General features: G+C 43.2%; 1 protein-coding gene across 2 annotated transcripts; it reads right to left on the bottom strand.

The window, feature by feature from the left end:
- Positions 1 to 62: 62 nt before the first annotated feature.
- tspan33b (tetraspanin 33b) lies at positions 63 to 15,487 on the bottom strand. Of its 2 annotated transcripts, none has more exons than XM_061075869.1 (8): positions 15,392 to 15,487; positions 10,449 to 10,506; positions 9,902 to 10,029; positions 9,664 to 9,738; positions 6,320 to 6,415; positions 5,741 to 5,873; positions 2,012 to 2,169; positions 63 to 131 (listed from the first exon to the last, which is right to left on the bottom strand). In XM_061075869.1, the coding sequence occupies exons 1-8, from the start codon at positions 15,485 to 15,487 to the stop codon at positions 63 to 65; spliced, it is 813 nt and encodes a 270-aa protein (XP_060931852.1). The 2 variants fall into 2 exon arrangements, with proteins under 2 accessions (XP_060931852.1, XP_060931853.1); XM_061075870.1 differs by having other exon boundaries at positions 2,012 to 2,173; positions 5,745 to 5,873.
- Between the last annotated feature and the right edge of the window lie 439 nt (positions 15,488 to 15,926).

The raw sequence follows: 15,926 nt of genomic DNA, 5'->3' as shown, positions 1-15,926 counted from the left end.
CTCCCTCTTCTTCCCTCTTCCTCCCTCTTCCTCCCTCGTCTTCCCTTGGCGTCGGGCCGCTCTCACAACACTGAGGTAATCTCATCTTGGATCTGAGAGATCAGGATCTGGGACAGCACGATCCCTGCAATCTAGAGGACAGCAGCTGCCAATTTAGATCACAGAGCAGACTCCTGGAAACTGTAAATCCTGTGCTGAACGTCTCAAAGTGCTGTGTGCTCTTTCTGCACCGGGACGACATGTTTGCAAAATGAGATAAACATGTTTGGCTACAGACGCTTGATGTGATTTTATTGCCTTGCACCATTAACAGGCTCCTAACCCTGATAACACTTCCTATAGCGCTGCTCATAAAGTGTTTTGTGTCGCTGCGACAACACGCATTTGGTGGCAAACGCGCCTTTTAACTGATCTGTTCAATAATTAACCGTCTGATTTAAACGCGTCTTGTTGTGCAGACAAATCAAGTAATGGTGTTTAGCGAGGATGTGCCAGACGAAAGAAAAAAGGGAACAACTTCATCATCGTCGGATTTACTGCAGCATCAAAGCAAACACGAATACTTATGCAATTGTTTTGACAGGACTCATGGGTAATTCACGTGCTCCCCCCCCCCAGTGGATTCATCAGGGACCCAATCAGGCAGATATGAGCGCGAGATAGATCGAGCTGAAGAACCCGCTGACAGAGCTGTGACAGTACCTGAATCATTCTGATAAGAAAGCCGACTAATTATTTAGAGACGGCTCTTGATAAGCGCTAATGTGATTTCATGGCCAATCTAACACATTGACTTGAGTTATTAGCATCGCTTCATGCTTCGGGATTTGAGGTTTGCTCAGTAGATAGAGGTTGAATTCTTCAGTTTCCTTCCTTTCCTCCGGCACGTAAATCTCACATCTTCACGCTCGCAGGTCACCACCTCACTTGCACGTTAACCTGCGCTTTCGATCCAGAGCGGTGCAATAAATGAATAATGTGCCGTTAAAATTTCATCGTCCCTTTGTGCCTAGTTATTGCCGTCTATGTATAACTCTCGATTTTGAATTAGTTATATTCCAGTGGCCTCACATTAACCTAAACACCCTGTTGGTTTCTGCAAGAAACTGTTTTTTTTATTAAATTCTCTTCCCCTCCTGTTTGGTGTAAGGCCGGTGTTATTTTATGGGAGAGCTGCTGGAGCGGCTGGACCAGTGCAGGCGAGTCACTGGGAGCTCAACAATTGATGTGTGTACGTGTGTAACTTGAGGGAAGGTGCAGAATCCTGATTGATGAAGTGCTGCTCGGTCTATTTCACAGCCGTGTTACAAATGCACCCTGTGAGGCTGCTGTTAAGATACCAGGAGCCGTCGATATGTTGACTGCTACACACGCAATCTGGTTACGCCTCCAGTTGATGCTTCTGCTGACTTGTGTGTGTGTGTCTATCTATCATAGTGAGGACGTTTTGGCTTGTCCTCACAAATCAATGGGCTGTTTGAGGGTTCCTTTTAGATTTTGGGTTAGAATAAGGTTTTGATTGGGGTAAGGCATTTAGTTGTGATGGTTAAAGGTTCCGTGTGTAGAATTTAGTGACATCTAGTGGTGAAGTTGCATGTTGCAAATCAAAACTCCAAACCTCACCCTCCACTTCCAATTCATGAAAGAAAACCTGTGGTAGACTTCAGTTGTCATAAAAACTCAAAAGGTCTTTAGTTTGTCCAGTCTGGGCTACTGTAAAAAAAAATGGCGGCCTCCGTAGAGAGGACTCGCTCCAGATGTAAATATAAGTATTCAAATATAAAAGCTCATTCTAGATTAAAGAAAACATCAATTTGTACAATTTAGATGAAACACGCTAGTGAAAACATCACTAGGATGATTTTATAATCAATTTCTAACAATGGATCCCTTTCACCTAGACACACTGGACCTTCATTAAGTGCGTGTGATAGATGTGTTGAGTGTGTGTGTGTATTGACTTGTTACTACACAACTTGCATGAACAAGTGGCTGCACGTGTGCCAGTTACCTGCGGCAGGGCCAGTCCCAGAGCGAGCCCCCCCACCAGCAGCAGATGAGACTCGATCCACATCACCGCCCGGTCCGCACAGCCCACCGGGTAGATCGACTCGTTGGCCTCCAGGTAGGTTTGGGTTTGAACCCCGAAACCGCACATGGTGTTAATCACTGCCTGTGGGACAGAGAGAGAGAGAGAGAGAGAGGGAGCGAGAGACAGATAGATGGATAGATAGATAGAGAGAGAGAGAGAGAGAGAGAGGGAGAGAGAGAGAGGGAGAGAGAGAGAGGGAGAGAGACAGAGAGAGAGAACGTGACAGATTGCCTTGATTACACCGACCTGAAGCACTTTAATAGGAAGCTGTCACGAGCTGCTGTTTCACATCTCCTGCATTATTTTGCATTGACAGAGATATTAACTATTGTGACAGCCGAGGGGGTGGGGAGGGGGGAGAGTTCAGTGGAAGAGCCAACTGCAGAGACTTGGAATTCAAGAGACGGAAAAAAATGACAAGAGAGACGACATAACTGCAGCTTCCATTTGATGCGACAGGGAAGATGTGACTCTGTCCCTGAAGTAGCCGCTGCAGTAGCAAGCTCCGAACAGCGGGTTGCAGCACTGCTTCAGCGCCAATCATGTTTAATTAATTGCCCCCCCCCCCCCCACACCCCCAAAGTCATGTAGCAGAAAGCTGCTTTGATCTGTTTTCCGTGTAGAATGATGTATAATCAATATTAGTGTGATGGATCTGCATGGAGTCTTTAGTCTTCCGAGTGAGGGCATTTATCATGCATGCACGATAACTTTGAGAACACTATTAACCTGCTGTTTGTGTGAGAATGCAACCTTTCGTTTCATTATTTTTTACATGCATGCTCAGGCGGATGCGTGTGTGTGTTGATTCCAGGTACAGGAATAAATCAAACATTCATGAAGGTGGAATTGAATTTTGAAGCAGGCAAAGTCACTGCTGACAATGGTGCTGTAAAGGTTGGGGGTGTCTGTTGGCTGCAGGTCAGATAGCATAGTTACACTCTGCATAGTGTGTACTTTGAATGGGTTGATTGCATTGGAGTCAGCTTGGGAACTCTTTGCTGATTTTGTTTCGATTGAAGTCCACCTCCAGGAGCTGGAGCTGTGTCAATAAGATTCTTGCAAAGCAGTGTTTCAACCACAGGAACTTTTCCCAGGAACTAGGCACCACTGTCTAAATTGAGTTCCAGGGGGTAAAAGGCCTTCGCTTGGAGGCAGTACTTCACGTAAGTTCAGGAACCTTTTGGTTTGGGGCTGTTTCATTACATTAAAGTCGTTTTCAGACACGACCTCCTGGAGGATGTGCTGAGAATCGGCTCCAGACTTTCTCTGGAGTTTCCTTTTCACACATGAACAGCGCAGCAGGAGGATCTCTGCTCAGACGAGAATTAGGGCATCGGGTAGCGGAGCAGGCAGAGGCAGAACGTGAAGGTTTAATTCCGCTGCAGAGATCACGTGTTGGTGTTTACAGCACAGCCCTTATCACCAAAAACCTGCGGTGAATCCTGCAGAGGATCTCCTGCTGGGTTCTCACTTTGAATCCTCCAAGCTTTCTCTAGGGGGGGCACCAGAGAACATCTGCAGAGTACAGTGCATGTCTGAAATGAGCTTTAATCTATTATTTCCGGTATCTTGAATAGACTGTTACCAGTGACTCTGTGGTGGAAACGCAGCAACATTTAGTTCAATGGGGACTAAAAGTTTCTGCTACTCTTGGTTGAAACGCAACTTATGTAACACACATCAATCATTCATGTAATCAGAAGATTCTGATTGGTTCATTACTAGTTTGTTAGTGTCAGACCAGTTACCCACACATCCCACAGCCTGATACCAGCATTAGTTTGTACCTGCAGGTGTAGACATGCAGATGAAGCCTCCAGGCAGAGTAATTTCTGTCTGGTACGTCAGATACATGGATTCACACAGGTGAGATGTCAAAACACTGAAATATGTGACTGTTAATCCAGACATAAACGTAGATGAGAACTGAAACAGAAATAAACTCGAGCCGGATAATCACATAATTGACTTTGCCAGTTCATGTTAGTCACTCTGGCTGACACTGAGTTCATGCTCGCCAATATCTGGTGGGAGTGTGTATTTTTGTCTCAGTTTAGCCTCATCAATCAGCAGCGAGCGATGTATCTGTCCGGCCGATGTCATTTTCAGTCAGCGAGGGAGCAGCAGTAGTGGTTGTGAAGAGCAGTTATCGGTTTTCACATTCATCAAAGCAAACGTATTGATCGAGGAGAAGCTGTGAAGTCGACTCGCACAAGTGGTGCAGATGCGATGATCTCGTCCACCGTGGCTGCTGGAGCTGTTGCTCCTATTCACATTATTAATGTAGCCGGGTTGCTAGCCAGCTGCGTAGGAAGATGATGTCCCCAGCACTAAACCAGTTTGATTTTTTTCTCTAACTGGGAGTTAAACACTAAGGTATCATATCTACTCAGAATTTGTTTTCTTGCATGCAGGTGATACACATCTACATATCTACATTCGCAGTTCTCAGATAGTAATTATTGTTTTAAAGGTTCAGTGTGAGATTTAGTGACATCTAGTGGTGAAGTTGCGTATTGCAGCTGAGTCTCCTCACCTCACCCTCCTCTTACAAACATTAGAGAGAACCTGTGGTAGCTTCAGTTGTTTGTCCAGTTTGGACGATTGTAAAAGAAACATGGTGGCCTACGTACAGACGACCCGCTCCTGATGTAAATATAAAGTTTTTAAATATAAAGGGGCCATTCTAGGGTAAAGAAAACAACGATTCATACAATTTAGATGAAACCCACTAGTGAAAACATCACAAGAATTATTTTATATTCAATTTCTGCCAATAGATTCCATTCACCTAGACACACTTGACCTTCATTATGTGATTGTGAGAGACGTCATCCTCTGCCAAAAGATTCCTTTCACCTAAATCTTTCACACTGAACCTTCAAACTGTGTTTTAACTGGCTTGTACCGGCTGGACCCACTTTAAGATCTTCTGCATAAATTACACCGTGTCCTTGCTGACTGATGCATCTACTGCTTTTTGCACCGAGCTCCTTTAATTTGCTGCTTCACATTATTCAGAAACCTTCGTTCACTGCTACAGAAAGCTGCTTATTTGGCATTCCACCAAACACCATCATTCTCTGAAGTTTTGACTGAATAGAAGTCATTTAAACTTAAAGAAAACACTCCAAGCCCCTTTGAAAGCTCACATTCACCAAATTCTAACACATAATCATTCAGCGCCTTTTGTCTCTCGTCCCATTCTCACACTGACTCTCACCTGAGGACGCTTCAGCACTGGAGCAACCGGTATGCAAACACCAACCTTCCAACGAGATGACAGCCCGCTAAACCTTCTAAACCGTCTTCTGTACACTTTGCATTATTTTACATGAACACAATACTTCACCACGCAGGTTGTGCTTTAGCCCCTGTCTGCTTCTCTGTTCTTTTGTCACCAAGATAACGCAAAATCTGTTGAACGGATTTCCGTGAAATTTCGTGGAATAATGGGACACGGGCCCGGAAAGAAACTACCAAATTGTGGGGTGGATCAAAGTTCTGTTTTCATTGTCTTAAATATTGTGAGAGGATTTTTTACATTTTCCCACGGAAGTTTGATTGAATTTAAGGGGATTGTTAGGTCTTGGGGGGGGGGGGGGGGTGTTGTTCCCTTTACTGATGCGAGTTTGTAAAAAGTACGCACCTCTCCGGGAACAGGAGTGCAGCAGGAGTAAGGTACAGAGCAGCGCTCGGTGCTGGGGTTGGTAAGTGTGCAGTTGAAGTACAGGTTCCAAGACCAGTCTGTGTAGTTGTTCCACCCACAACACTTGAACTGTGTAAAGGGAAGAGAAGAAGATGGAAAGAGAGAGAGAGAGAGACAGAGAAGAGAGTGAGAGAGAGAGGAGAATACCGCAGAGGTGTATATTTAGAAACATGCCCTTGCGTTGGACTGTGTTCTGCCAGTCTGGTCTCCTCACATGGGAAAACTCAGGTTCACAAGTGCACCTGTGTATGCATATGCAGAATCTCATGAGCAGACTCACAGACACAAGAACTACATGTTTCAATGTTTAAATGCTGCGTCTCATGTGGGGAACCCTCACCGAGGCCGAGATAACACATACAAGACGTACACCTCTGTGGCCACTGTTTGTCGGTTGAGTGCACAGACGTATTTAATGCCCACAGGCTGTGGTTCGTTTGAAGATGTATGTTGTGTGGTTAGCTACATGCGCACATACAGACACACTCATTATAGCGTGGGATTGCCCCGAGCACCTCTTTCTGGATGTGATCCATCAGGTTCTGCAGATCCAGGTCATCCCTGTAGTGCACGATGGCTTTCTTCACGAACTTTCCCAAAGCATCCCGAGTCTAGGAGAGAGAATACGGGGTATTAAAGGGGTGTTGTGCCTTTTTTCCTCCAGTGTGTTATATAAGTTTTTTTGTGTATGTTGAAGGTTTTCAAAGTTTGATACTAGATTAAAGTTAGTACACTGTTCCTGAATCTGCTTAAATACCTTGCCAGTACTCACATTTGCGGAGGGTCTTAAAGGGACAGGAGCTAAAATAAAGAGTTTCAGACAGAGGCTGAAAAGAGGAGCTGCAGCGGTGGACACTCTGAGGACAGTGGCGTGTTTTTCTGAACATGAAAGCATGTAAACGTTCAAAAAAATATGAGCCTGAATATAAATTATCTCCTTTAAATCTGCCATTTTAATTTAAATTCTTCATTAAAGTGTCCAGTTGAAAGACTTATTTCCATAACCAGGACACTTAGTTGCTGTAAAAACATGTCAGGTACAGTTAATTGGGATGATTCTGTGGAGAATTGCTTCCATTAAGGTTTCGGCGTAAAACCCTCTGGTTCACGTCTCAGGAGCTTAATGTGGGATTTATCTAAACAAGACAGCAGAGGAGCAGGAACTCCTGTTGCAGTGCGTCGGCTGCAGCGGTGCAGAATAACAATGATGATTAAACCAGCCGTGCCTTCGAGATCAATGCACGCGATGCATAACAAACACAGAGCACGTGTGCAGCTTCTACACTTCTCCAGCCAGGGCGGAGGATGGCGTGAACTTCCCCATTTGTTATTGTAATTGAGTAATTTGCATTAACTTGACTTGAGCTGAATAAATAAAACCTCGATGAAATATAAATGAAATACATTGATTTGATTGAACAATGTGTAATGTGTAATTTTCAGACTTTATGGTTAATTCAGACATTCAAACTGTGCTGCTTGTGTTTGCTCTCATTGTTCGTCGTAATACATTTTTGGGTTTTATGAGGCCTCTGCTTTGTTAATATTTATATATTCTATTCTCACACACAGTATAAATAAAGTTTTAGAAAAGGTATTCAATGCAAATCTCCCTCTTTTAAAAACAAGAAGGGCCACGCTTCCACCGACTTGAGTTCAGATGTAATGTATGCTAATGGAGGCGCTGTATGCTAATAAGCTGCTGAACTTTAAAATTTCATTAAGCCCGAGATGAACTTGTGTTAGTGCTTTGCTGAAGGCTCTCGGCATTGTTCCTATTACAGGCCGCGGTAAAACAGGTTAAGTTGATAAAAAAAAAAAAACGTGAGCTGTATCAAAATAGCCCAAAATCCGTATCCCTCAAGTCATTTTACTAAATTTTTGTTAGTTTTTAACGGCGCACCCCCGGTCCCCTCCCTCTGTTCCGGTAGGGCCTCGGAGCCCATCGTCACACCTCCCCACGTCATTAGCGGCAAAGTCTCCTTCAAGGGATCTGTTGAAATGGAACATTTGGTTCCACTTTGAAGTGCCGGAGCATTTGAATCATTTAGCAGGGAAGGATGCTGGGAGGGTTGTTAAACTGCTTCTGTTTAGCAGCAGGCAGTCCGAGCGCTGACAGGGAACACAGGGGAGACGGGGGGGGAATCATCAGGCATCAGACACCAAGCCACCACGCACCGGTGTCTATTCCCCACGGAGCCTTAATGCGATGTTACTGTACAGATTAATGGATGTTGAAAGTTGCGGGCGGGGTGGGCGGGTGGGGCGGGGGGGCTTTCTCCTCCCTGTAGCCTCTCGATGAGACACCAGGGGTCACATATGGGGCTCAGATGGAAACAGAATCCATTTCTAATCAGTTGTGTAGAAATGGATTCCCCACAAGTGGCTACAGTAGGATTTATATTGTCTTTATAAATACGTTAAAGAAATGAATTTGTCACCCAAAATGATGTTTATTCTTCTTCCTCCATAGTTCAATTAAATTATACTGTTTATACGCAAGAAAGCAACATCATTTACCATATTGTGGCAACAGGAAATGATGGAGTGCAGGCTCCTGTCAGCTGCAGTGTTTATAATGTTCGCTGGAAATGAAGCTTCATGAAAATCCGAAACAGACGTCTTTCTAAATATTTACCGTTTGGTTTTATTTTCTGCATATTTCCGTCGGTGTCTCTCTGATCCACCTGAAGGATTGTGATTGTGTCACTAACTCACCACATGCTCAAATGATGCAGTGCTTTATGCAAATGTTAATGATTAAAATAAACTGCTTTGTTTTAATTTGTTATTAGCAAAATAAGTTGTCAGTTTTATTATCACAGCTTGGTCCATAGCTAATGCTCGATATTTTACATTCTGTTTTTGCATTTAAATTGTTTTGCTTGGTTGATGAATAAAACAAACTTGAAAATAAGTTTGTTCCGTACTCACAAATTAATATTATTATATTATTTTAAAAATGTCTCATCAACTGATGGTTTGTGTTTCTTGTGCAGTGTTAATATTACAAAAGGGAATAACCCCATGTTTTATGAATCAAGAATTAAGCCTTTCCTAGTGGAATCACAGTCAGTGTATTGTAGAGAAATAAATCGGATGCTCTCTCTTTTCTGGCTGTCTTTAAAAATGAAAGAACAAATACAGGACTTTTAAAGTGTTTATAGACAAACACACACACACTGAACTTTGCCGTCATACTCGTGTGTGTGTGTTTGTGTGTGTTGTGTGAGTGTTGTGTATCTATAAATATAGTTTGGCTTAGATATTGACATAACATCCCCCTGTGTACTCAAAGCACAGGCTGTCTATAAAGATGGACGACATGACAGCTCCAAAAGTGAAGCCAAATCATCTGGATATTGTGACATCATAGGCCATAAACCCTGCCTCCCCCATGTTAACAGATGGGACATGAACCAAACTGAAAAGTAAAAGTACACATCGAATAATCTTTTTTCAGGTAGGTATGCTATGGTTCATATTTCCAGTAAGTTTGGCTTGAATTAGTTATTTGATGCTGTATAATCAAGGTAAAACATTATGTATTCGGAATATTTTGGCTTTACTTGTGTTCAGCTGGTAGACCTGGAGACAAGTCGTCTATTTTTATGTCGAGTCTATGGCTAATTGCTTCCATCTGTGGATTCGAATGTATCTGTTCCCTCTTTGGTTTTATAGACCGCAGTTTAGAAATGTACAGAATGTCCAAAAGCTGGGAAAGAATAAACCAAATCAATGGAGCTGATGGGAGAGTCATCCAGGTGTTAGGAGAACTGGAGATGGAATATGACCTTATCGTGACTTTTAGTGATACAGAAAATCTAAGATGGAGCACAGGCCGTGAGGAGGCAGATACCTGATCGGAGTAGAAGAAGCCCATAATGGCGATGGCCAACTGGGTGATGAAGACCAGAGTCAGGCTGAAGGAGAACTACACACAGAGGGGACACAAAAGTGAAAAACACAGTCTGACTGAAACACAACTGACTGTCTGAGATGTGCGACTTGTCTCTGGATTAAATGTGATTTAAGCTTCCACATCGGAAGCACAACACAGCCCCGGTGTTCGTGAGGTGTCTGTTTTTGTCTATTACTGTCTTGAGGAGGCGAATGTTCTCTCGCAGGGCTCCGATGCAGCCACAGAAAGTAATGAAGAACATGACCACCCCCACCACAATTAGGATGACAGCTGGGTCGATCAGGAACGTGTCCCGCACCGTGTCTGGCAGAAAGACAGGAACATAACAGCCTCTGTTTACTCGTCTGTCCTCCTCTGTTCCCGCGTTCACTTCCTTCCCCTCCCGGTATTTGCCTCATTTACCCTCAGTCAGTTCCATCCTTGAAATAAACGTCTTCCCTTTTACACTGTTTTCCTAGTTCTGCATCCTCATCTACAACATTAGGCACTTCCATTGCTTTTAATATTCATTGATCTGTTGCTGGTTATACAGGACACATGGGCATAATCAGCGGGATGAGCCCAAGTTAATTCTTTTTGTTGTCCACCTTCTGTATATTACTAGATTCGATATGAACATAATGAAGAAAAAAATCTGAGAAAATCTTTCTATAGTTCTAATAAAGGTGAATAAACAATTCCTCTAGAGTCTCTGATGTTGAAGAAGTGTGTCACATATCTACCTGTAGCTTTCTGGACTTTAGCGTAGACCCCGATTGCAACAATCAACAATGAGAAAACCTGGGAAAGAGAGAGAAGTTATTATTTCAGAGAGTCTTGGATTGTAGCACATTGAGCAGGTAACTTGTGCCCCGGCGCTGGTGACGTGGGTTAGATTTCGGTGGTTGAAGGTCAAATCACATTTTTTGCCTAATGGATGTGATATCCGAGGAACACCTCCAGGGAATCTATTCAAATTTGGTACAAATGTTCACTTGAACCTACTGAAGTTTGATGGTCAAAGGTCAAGGTCACTTGATCTATCAGGAACACCTTGGCACAAACATTCAATTGGACTCGAAGATGACAGGAATATAATTTGGAGGTCAAAGTTCACTGTCACAAAACCCCTTTTTTCCTTGTGAACATGTTTTCTTGAGAACACCTTGAGAGAATCTTTAACATTTAGCACAAATGTTCCCTGAGACTAGTTCACTGTATTAACTGATTCGATTTGTTTTGCCTCAAAAAAAAAGTTTTCAGCCTCTGAAACAAGTTGTCGCTTGTGAACTTGAATGAACTGTTTTCGATTTCAGCCGTGGAAGGTCACAGTCATTTATTATGAGTTTGGAAAAAAAAAGTTTTAGACTGACACAAATGACTGCAGGGTATAAATCTAGTTTCTCTTCACAGTGGCCAACCTTTTGCTCATTGTGGGTATTGTTGGGTTTCTCTGTAATATTATAATTCCTCGACCTTACTATGGAAAGCACCTTGAGATATTTTATATTGTGACTTGGGGCTTTACAAATAAAATGTAACTGAACGCCAACCGTCTCCTGGCTCTTACTCTATTCAATGGACTGGTGTCAAACTTCTCAGCCAACTCTCAATAAGTTATAAATGTGTAATTCTTCCTTGGTTGGTTCTTTACTTCGCTGCTGGAAAACTTGTTGAGTTGAAGATACGTAGCTTCCAGTGTGTTTTCTCCTCGTGCCTGAACAGACTTTGTTTGTGCCGTCAGCCGGGACAGGTGTGCTCGGATTAACAAATGTCGATCCTTTCCCCAGGTGTCGGATATTCAGAGCAGCTGTAGCCATGGCAACCGCACCATTTTATGTGTTTATGATAAACAGACAGACAGATGGACGTCAGCGGAGGAGAATATAACAAAAACATATGGATTCTGGGCTGTAATCATATGAAATTGGATGGTAAAGCTCCAGGATTCAAAACTTTCTTTGTGCCTCATATAAGTATCATCTGTGTGAAAGTGACCTCAGTTAGAAAATCAAGATTAGTTTCGATTTAAGCTTCACTGAGCAGTGTTTAGTGTTTTTACAAATGTAGGTGGAAGGGACATAATTGGTTGTTTTCTTCAGTATGTGTGTGTGTGTGCTTTTTTGTGTGTGTATGTGTGTGTATGTGTGTGTATGTGTGTGTATGTGTATGTGTATGTGTGTAATTGTATCTTTGTCAAGACCTCTTGAGCATAGACTCTACAGAGTGAGGACATTTTGACCGGTCCTTACTCTATCAATGGCCTGTTTGAGGGGTTGAGATTCGATTTTAGGGTTAGGGTCAATGAGTTTCCTCACCATGTGTGTGTGTGTGTGTGTGTGTGTGTGTGTGTGTGTGTGTGTGTGTGTGTGTGTGTGTGTGTGTGTGTGTGGAGTTCAGGGTGTGTTGATGTTTCTGAGACCTGCTCTGTTGGCAAAATAAAGAAGAAGCTCCAATTTAGTTAAAAGATATTGGACAGAATTCAAGAGTCTTCATGAGAGGCACACAGGAACAGAGAGCCCTGTGTGTGTGAGTGTGTGTGTGTGTGTGTGTGTGTGTGTGTGTGTGTGTGTATGTGTTCTGTTACTAATGACAGTCCTTGAGGATGTGCTGAAGAGCTGTTGAGGATGTGGAGGATGTTGACTTCCCCTGAACAGAAGCTTCACACTACAGCAGCAAAGAGGCTGGGAATCAGGTGGAATTAGAGCTTCCTGTTCATTGCATTGTCAACACTCATTTCCCTCCTTAGCTTGATTGTTTTTCTCACCTTGAATAACAATCTGCCTGGCATGGCTTTTATTTTCAGCCTTGAGATTCACAGACATTCTCCTGATTACTAATTGTGTGTGTGTGTGTGTGTGTGTGTGTGTGTGTGTGTGTGTGTATATACAAAGTGCTTTTTGTTCGGTATAAACATAGATTTGTTTTGTTTCTGTCTGCATCAGGTCACTGGGGGTCATACGGATTCATGGTGCAATCATTTGCTATGAAAGAGGTGTAATTTTTTATCTAGCAGCCTTCACGTCTAACCCCAATCTTTTTCTCTTTCTTGTTCTCGAGCAGCAAATTGTTGCTTTGAGATGTTGTGTCTTTCCTCTTAAAACATCTCTGAAATCAATAATCTGTGTTGACAAGACAATAGTTGTAAAAAGACCCACGTTGTGTTTGGATCTGCACTGGTACAAGTTTGTTGGAAGTGCATAAAGAGATGTTGTCTTGTTGTGTGAGAGTGTTTGTACCAGCAGCTCCATGTGTCACTTTGTTACTAATGTGTGAGCTTATGTGAAAATGTGTGGCACACATACGCCAACACACACACACACACACACACACACACACACACACACACACACACACACACACACACACACACACACACACACACACACACACACACACACATACTCACACACTCACACACAGTCTGCCCTTCTCTACTCTCTAGTCTTCTCCTCTCATCTCATTATTATATACCAACCAACTGTCCATCCCTTTACTGGCTTTACCCCATGCACGGACTTTACCAATACATATTTTCATATATTTATATATTTATATATGCATATATTTTTGTTGTTTTATATATAGATATATATATTTTTTTATTGTACTTTCCACTCCAGCAGCACAAGAACACTTCCCTACTGGACACTGACACAATCACATCATTGCATCCCATTCCTGTATCTGTATATATAGTCTCCATATGTGATTTATGTATGTATGTCAGGATGGTGTTTAAGTGTTAACAGTACAAGCTACTGGATGATCTAAATTTCCCTCGGGATTAATAAAGTATCCATCTATCTATCTATCTATCTATCATCACACGTTTGTACTTCTATCTTAGTGATGACACTAATCGGCATCATGTTTTCTAAAGCCCTTACCCTACCCATCCAAACTAAATGCCTAACCCTTATCCTGACCTTAAACTAATTCTAACTCTAATCCTAAAACCAAGTCTTGACCCCCAAACAGTGACAAAGTGGGGACCAGCCAAAAGGTCCTCACTTTCCCAAAATGTCCTCACTCTGTAGGTTGAAGACTCAAACAGGTCCTCACAAAGATAGCGGTAGGAGCACACACACACACAGAGACACACAGAGACACAGAGACACAGACACACACAGTGGATGTATTCCAGCTCTGTTTTCAGGCTTTTCAAATGGATGAATCCGGCTTCTCCTGGTGGATTGTGTGCGGAGGTGAAAGCCAGCCGAACTGAGCTGTGGGGACAAAGGCCTGATGGATTAGGGCTGCAGTGTTCACTTCTGAGCCCGTGAGAAAAAAAATAAAAATAGGAGAAAAAGCAAAGCAAAGCAAAGTGAACACAAGCCGAGGGTTTGTGCGACTGCTGCGGCTGCAGATAAATTCTGATCAGCTGTAAACGCAGTCACAGGGTTTGTTCGGATGAACGTGGAGTTGATGGAGACGTGTGACCCCGGGTCGCGCTACAGATGTGATCTGTGTGCTTAAAGTCCTACTGTGGTTGCAAAGCCAGAGAGGCAGAGCTGTGTGTGTGTGTGTGTGTGTGTGTGTCTGTGTGAGTGTGAGATAGAGAGACTAACAACTGTTGAGGGAAAACGAGCCTGATGGATGGTTTCATGGCTGCATCAAAGTGTCTCTCAAACCTTTATATCCGTCTCTCTAACAGTCCCAGTCGAGTCCCGGCCTCTTTGTTCCACATCCATCAGAGGAGCTTGTTTGACTTTAGCCTTTGTGCCCTGCAGACATCTGTATGTGTCTCTCGTGGCCCCTCCCCTCCGTCACATGACACCCTGCCCCACCTGACATGTTCCAAAGCGGTCGCTCAAATTCATATTTACGTTTCTTATCACCATTTGTTATGTAACAGTGAATATTCGGGATACTATGAAACCGCCTGAGTTTAGGCTGGTTTGGTAATATAATGTAATTTATGCATTACATTAAGCGTTGAATGGCAGTTATTAAAACATGAATTTTAGATATGCATTTCAATAATTTATACATGCATTTTTTTCAGTGTTAAACCAATCATTTATTACTTATAGCTAAGTTTTTAAATAATTCATGCATTCTTTTTAAATGTGTTTTAAACATTTATTTATTCACCTATTTTGGACCAAACCCACATTTTTATTGTTTCATATTAGAAACCGCTTTTTTCAGCAGTTAAGATTCTGCTCAATGTTTCCACACGACCCTGAACAGCAGCAGAAAAACTCCCTGTAGTACAAATACCTCACGTTTGGAATCTTCTGCTGTAGAAACAGTTCTTTCAATAGCAGCTTCCCAGTAACATGACTTGACAGAACATATATGGAAACATTCACAAGGACAGACACACCCCAGCAGGGCTGCACAGTCACCGGCTGTTTTCCTGTTTTCCTGTGAGTCAGAAGCCGACTGAACGCACCACTCAACATTTGCTACGGTGATGCATGTGCAGTCAGTGTCCAGATATAACTGGAGTAGATTTAAAATAGGCAGCAGCAGCAGGGAGGCCGGGTGCCCCTGCTGCACGCTGCTCCAGATACTCTCTGATACACTTTCCCTTATCCAGTATTTATAAGCGACTTTTTCTGTCTAGCAAAGCTGACTTGTGGACATTTGAATGCTCAGAAATATGAAGAAAAACCTGGTTTCGAGCTCAGTGTTTGTCAGTAGCGACTTCCCGGCGGTCGTGCGACTCTCTACTCACCCAGAACAAGAAGCTGAAGAAGAAGAGGAAATATCGGATCCAGGGGTTGACGAAGGAGAACGTCTCGGCTCGGTTTAGATTCAGTTTCCTGTCCATTTTTGTTTGTAGTTTTTTAGGGGTCCGGTGCATAGATCTGGTTTTACTTCCAAACAGCAAACAGATTGCTGGCCCACCCCTCAGATTCCCCACCGCCACGTGGTTCTGTGCGGAGGGGGTCGGTTGCAGGCAGCATGAGGCTGGCTAAATAAGGGGGGGGCAGGGGGCATGGGGATGTGACATGCTCGTAGGACCCAGAAGTGTCTATGCAGGCCTGTGGGTCAGATTACACAAAATATGTCTCTGGCTGACTGCAGCTGAAAGGCCTTCCAGCTCCGGCTGCCGCTGGTCAGTAGACCTGTCGCTCTCTGTTTCCTCAAACCTCCTGAGTCCTCTGTCATCGGCCTAACTCTACACCGCCCTCTTGTTCTAACGTCAGGATTTACCGCTTCTGAAAGGCTATTAGTTTACTCCGATAATTGCATCTTCAAAGACAGAT

Source organism: Limanda limanda, chromosome 8, assembly GCF_963576545.1.
Source record: "Limanda limanda chromosome 8, fLimLim1.1, whole genome shotgun sequence".
NCBI lineage: Eukaryota > Metazoa > Chordata > Actinopteri > Pleuronectiformes > Pleuronectidae > Limanda > Limanda limanda.
The sequence above is the reverse complement of the archived record's forward strand: the minus strand, read 5'-3'. Positions and strand labels throughout refer to the sequence as shown.

Excerpts from the sequence above, each read along its gene's own strand:
- tspan33b (XM_061075869.1), bottom strand. The coding sequence starts at position 15,487 with ATGGACAGGAAACTGAATCTAAACCGAGCCGAGACGTTCTCCTTCGTC. Across the intron at positions 5,874-6,319 it reads TGGATCACATCCAGAAAGAG|TTCAAGTGTTGTGGGTGGAA; the intron begins GTGCTCGGGGCA and ends CCCTTTACACAG. Across the intron at positions 2,170-5,740 it reads TCCTGTTCCCGGAGAGGTGC|TGATTAACACCATGTGCGGT; the intron begins GTACTTTTTACA and ends TCCCACAGGCAG.